The sequence below is a fragment of the Solanum stenotomum genome, chromosome 3 (genome assembly GCF_019186545.1).
Source record: "Solanum stenotomum isolate F172 chromosome 3, ASM1918654v1, whole genome shotgun sequence".
Taxonomy (NCBI): Eukaryota; Viridiplantae; Streptophyta; class Magnoliopsida; order Solanales; family Solanaceae; genus Solanum; species Solanum stenotomum.
The window spans coordinates 67,425,321-67,430,846 of NC_064284.1; the positions used below are offsets into that span (position 1 = coordinate 67,425,321).

At 29.0% G+C, this 5,526-nt stretch overlaps 1 protein-coding gene across 1 annotated transcript; it reads right to left on the reverse strand.

Annotated features, from left to right (window-relative positions):
• Positions 1-4,349: 4,349 nt before the first annotated feature.
• On the reverse strand, positions 4,350-5,217 carry LOC125859692 (21 kDa protein-like). Its single transcript, XM_049539493.1, has one exon. The coding sequence runs from the start codon at positions 5,174-5,176 to the stop codon at positions 4,586-4,588; it is 591 nt and encodes a 196-aa protein (XP_049395450.1). The 5' UTR covers positions 5,177-5,217; the 3' UTR covers positions 4,350-4,585.
• Between the last annotated feature and the right edge of the window lie 309 nt (positions 5,218-5,526).

Sequence of the window (5,526 nt, forward strand, 5' to 3'; positions counted from 1 at the left end):
GAAAAGTTGTGAATTTTATGAAAGGTGGTGACCTTTCCAAAAGATTGTGACTTTTCCAAAGGTTTATGACCTTTCCGGTAAGGCACATTAAGAACCTTTTCACACTACCCTTTGTTTTCTATAAATTGAGGGATTTCCTCTCATTTTATGAACGAATTTTCTGAACTTCTTCTTCTACTACTAAATCTAGTATTCTAAGTGTACTTTACTGCCGTTGAGTGGCTCGCTGACACCAGCGTTTTGGGTATCAATACACTGGTGATTGAGATCATTCTATCCTGGGAGGACATATTCCAAATCAAACCTCGGATACTAGAGGGGAATAATTTCCTTAAGGGGACACTGTGCATTCAGTGGGCTTGATCTTCTTTCTGTTTTTCCAGATTCTGGTATGTGTTACAGATTTTAGATTTGTGAATTAATTTATGTTCTTTTGTTCTTCACTGGTTCATTAAACTTTGGTAACTTCGTGTTTCTGTAAAGTTTGTTGGAATCAGTAAGATTCTTTAAACACAGATTGACAACAATTCTTCTTTAAAGAAAAAAAAAATATCGTATATTTTATCTAATTTGTTTCTGATTCTAGTTTCTCTACTGGTTTTAATTTTCTAGTTGTGAAAATGTTTTTAAAGGATATTGTGTCTTATCAAGCTCTTCAAAGTTTTGTTCTAAGTATCTTGGGAATACAAGACGAACAACATATATTTCATAAATAATAATAATTATTATTTTATATCATCTCTATTAATTATAAAATATTTAAATATTGAAAAATGATAAAAGGGTAAAATAAATATAAAATAATAAACCATCTTTTAATTGAATAAATAAAAATAAATATTTATTTTTCATATACTAAACGAGGAAAAATGGATTGAGGGAATTAAAATAGTAATATTCCTTTCGGCCCGACTCCTGTTTGACCATATCTTTGTTTAATTAATTAGTTAATGCTTAATACAATCAAGTAATACAGTGAGGTGACGCTTGATTTCATGATTTTGTATCATTGATTGAAAGCAATAATCTCCACATAAAGCTTAAGAATGTTTTGATATTCTTCTTTCCACCTAACTCGTGTAACTTATATATATATAAAAAAAAAAAGTCCTAGTTTGACTTGGAATGAAGTTTAAAAAAAGAAAGAAGACTTTTTAATCTTGTGATTATAAATTAAAGTTATGTCAAACGTACCAAAATGCCCTTTAATCTGTGGCCTTAAACATGTCACGTGTAAAATTGAAGTTAAAATGTTGCCAACAAAGAAAAGGGGTCATTCTTTTTTAAACATACTAAAAAGGAAATAATGTCATTCTTTTTTAAACGGAGAGAGTAATAGATCAAGAATTTTCTAAAAGTACAGATTCAATATGTTGATGGTACTTACCCCTATCCTATTACACATATTATTCATACTAATAAAACTAAAAAAAACTCCTAACAAATTAAGTAACTATTATTAGTCTATGTCTGCAATAAATTTTAAAATGACAAAAAATAAATTGCAATCACAAATAAAATATGAAGAAATAAGAATATTTGATTGATAAATCAATATGGGTACAATTTTGTTCCTCCCTTAATTCTTCTCTCATAAACGATTTCTCCATGATTTGAGGGCCGTTAGTGGCGTATTTCTCGAATTAGGATGATTTGGATTTGATCACTTTATGAATATTCCATGAGTTTACCGTGTAATAGAAGAATTTAATTAGCTCTTAAATAATATTCTCTACTACAAAAAGATTGCATATTAAGGTGCAAAAACTACCTATAAAGCTGCTCGACAAGACGACAGCTCCATTCATGAGCTATGTAATTTTAAATTTAATTGGACTTGTGGTTAGATATTTACAAAAACATACATAATATTCATATGAAAACACTTATAATAAGGTAAACAAAATCAATTTGATATAATTTCATTATAATATCACCTATCGTGACATTTTTCAATAATAGGACATACCAAAAAAGTTATTTTTTCCGTTTTCAAATAAAACATGGAACTGAGTCATTTTAACAGAACCAATAAGACTCCATCTCTATAAATCGTCATTTTGAATATTGCGTGCATACCTTGTTAAGTTGAATACAAAACGTATAAAAAAGAGCATCTTTAAGAAGATTTAAAAACTCACAATGTCAATATCGTGAAAGCGGAATCACGTTAGGCAAATCTCAAGGCATGTCCTTTTTGAAAGTGAAATAAGTATATATTCAGCAAGCGAATTAATTTTTTTCATCGACCATATATGCTATCGATCACCTTTCCTATTCTCAAAATAAATAAAAGGATTAACTTTTAAGGCAAGCGTACACGATATGGGGTCGTTTGGTAAAAAGATTGATTACGTAGGGATTAGTAGTGCAGAGATTAGTAGTGCATGATTTAGTAATACAAATTTTATTTTTATCAAGTGTTTGGTTCATTGTTTCCACCTCATCTTGTATTTGAATTAAAACTCTATAAAAAGCTTCTTTCCAATTATAGCCTTGAATTATTATGTAATTGGGTCAAGGTAGATGATTACCGGATAATATTATTTTTATGGCTTTGTAACTAGCTAAGAGAAGATCAATTTTTTTTTGTCATGTTTACTATTTTTCACTTGAATTACTTGAGGATAAATAATTGTCTATCTTAATAAATTGATCATTCACAAAATGTCAATTTTCAATTTAAAAAAAATAAAACATCTACTTTTAAAATCGAAAAGACAGTAAACAATAGTAAAATTGACTAAATCATCTACATTTATATAAAAATTGCAAGTTATAATTTCAATATGTATGCAATTTTATAAATTATTCAAAATACGAATAATTAGAAAATCACACATAATACATATATTATTTCTCCTAATACTTCCTGCTAAACGACTCATGTGTATCTATGGCCCTCAGACTAATGATGAATACAAAAATTAAACTCACTTAGTTTCAAAAACCAGCAAATTTTCTATTTATAATTTATTAATCTTAACTCAATGTTATGCATAAACAAAGGAACTTGATTGACACATTTCATTTTTCATTCATTATATATGAGCTAGGTGGTTGAAAGGTACTATTACCATTATATTTCTTCCAATAATTAGTTATAACACGTCTTTGTCATAGACAAAAACGATTACCTGGCTTTCCTTGGATCTATTCAAAGAATTTTGCCTCCATTATTTCCTCAATTTATTTTTACTTATTTATATTTGATTTGACATATTTTATAAATAATAATAATAATAATAATAATAATAATAATAATAATAATAATAGTATATCATCTCTATTAATTATAAAATATTTAAATGCCGGGAAATAATAGGAATTAGGAAAAGGATAAGATAAATAAAAAATGATAAACTATTTTTCAATTATTTAAATTGAATAAATAAAAATAAAAATCTATTTTTCATATATTGAACGAAGAAAAATGGATTGTGGGAGTTAAAATAGTAATAGCCCTTTTCGGCCAGCCTCCTGTTTGACCAAATCTTTGTTTAATTAATTAGTTAATGCTTAAAACAATCAAGTAATCTAGTGAAGTGACGCTTGATTTCATGATTTTCTATCATTGATTGAAGGCAATAATCTCCACATAAAGCTTAAGAATGTTTTGATAATCTTCTTTCCACCTAACTCATGTAAGTTATACAAGAATTATAATATATATATATATATATATATAAAAACCAAAAAAAAAAGTAATGGAGTAGTATTTTGTGCAAATGACAAAAATAACCTCATATAGTAAAGGAAAAATACCTTTTTTCAGTTATATTCCTTTTGTCTCAAATATATGCGGAGTTTTTCTTTTACATTTTTATTTATGCCATAATATTTATAATCTTAAAAGACAATTACCATTAAGGATCAAATGGAAAAAGAATAATTAATTTTATTTAGAATTTTTAAATAACAACCATTTGAGACAATTATTTTCAAAATTATAACAGATGTGAGCCGGACATTTTTTTAATAGTAGTTCTTTTGAATAAGATCTCACTATTTTAAAACAACTTTATTTTATTTTATCATAATTAGATAATTTATGATCTTCCCTTTATTTCCATATGAGATAGATCTAATTTTGAGAGTAAGTTTTTGACCGGTTTATTCACAAGTGTAAATAGTTGATTTTTGTGAATTATAAAACTCTTTAGGTAACTTCTAAATATGTAATTGTATGTTTTAATACATATTCAAAATGAAGAAGTTTAACTCTCAAAATTTAAATTGTGTCATATAAATTAAGATAAAAAAGGTATAACTTATTTTATACCATAAAATTCCAAACATAATATTATCGAATCAAACAAAATTACATAAATTAAGTGGGAGAAGTAATATATACAACTAGTAAATATTTATTCAATAAAACAAAATTAGCGCATAATGAATTATGCTTAACTAATATTCATAAGTTGTGTACAACATACATCCCGTAAAGGACAAGAAAGAAACATCCCGTAGCATTCACAATTTATAGAGTACCAAACAAGCCAAGAAGAAAAGAAAAAAAAAGGGAAAAAACCATAATTAAGCTCAAACACTCTAAACATAATTAACGTAGCTAATTAATTAATCAATGATTTGCAGCATATTGGTTGATTAAGGCCAGTGCATTGCTAGTAACCTGAGCTAGATTAGCTATGTGACTTCTAATGGAAGCCTTAATTTTACCATTCAAAGCTCGGCCGGCAAATCCATCAGTGCAAGTATTCTCATCTGTAATAGCAGCACTTACCCATGTCTCTACGTTACTCATATGCCACTGGAAATCGGCTTTCCCATGGCTACGATCCAAACCTTTCAGCTCATTCACAGATCTGCTAAGCCGATCTACACTATCACTCGTTTCCTCCACGCAATCCTTGATAGCTGCATACTCTCTCGGTTTCAATCCCTTGAATTTCAACAGCTTGCTAACGAATCCTTTTGTCGATTCAGCTTTATTTAGGCTCACCGACAAAGCCGTCTTCACCAGCTGCAATTGGCTGTTTTTAATGGCTTGTGCGTAACCGGAAAGGGAAGCGATGCATACATCGGGATAAGTAGTGGATTTACAAGAGCTTTTTATGAAACTGGTGGAGGCTGCGGCGTTGCCCGCCGCACCGGAAAGGTAGGAGAGAGAGAGGAAAAGTGCTGCGACAAATAACAGTTTCGCTGCGGCCATTTTTGAATGATTTTTTTTTTGTTTGTTAGAGTAGTGCTGAAGAGGAATGGGTACTCTTCCTACTGTCTTTATAGACCCCATTGATTGGGTTAGGGTCCCACTAATCGGTCCCAATTTCCCCATAATATTTCTGACACGTTTGTTCATAGATTTTCTAATAAAAAATTAAAATAATGTATTCACACGTTAGTGTTTATTTATCTACCAAGTATTTGTTCAAACGCTTGTCGATATAAAATTATGTCGGTATTTGAGGATTTGGCGTGTTAGCATTAATATGTAGGTCAGGAAGTAGAGACTGCCCAAGATTTCAAGACGTGAATAAAAATAATAATAATATATTCATCTTA

Bases quoted from the DNA above. Each gene is read 5' to 3' on its own strand.
- LOC125859692 (XM_049539493.1), bottom strand. From the start codon at position 5,176: ATGGCCGCAGCGAAACTGTTATTTGTCGCAGCACTTTTCCTCTCTCTC.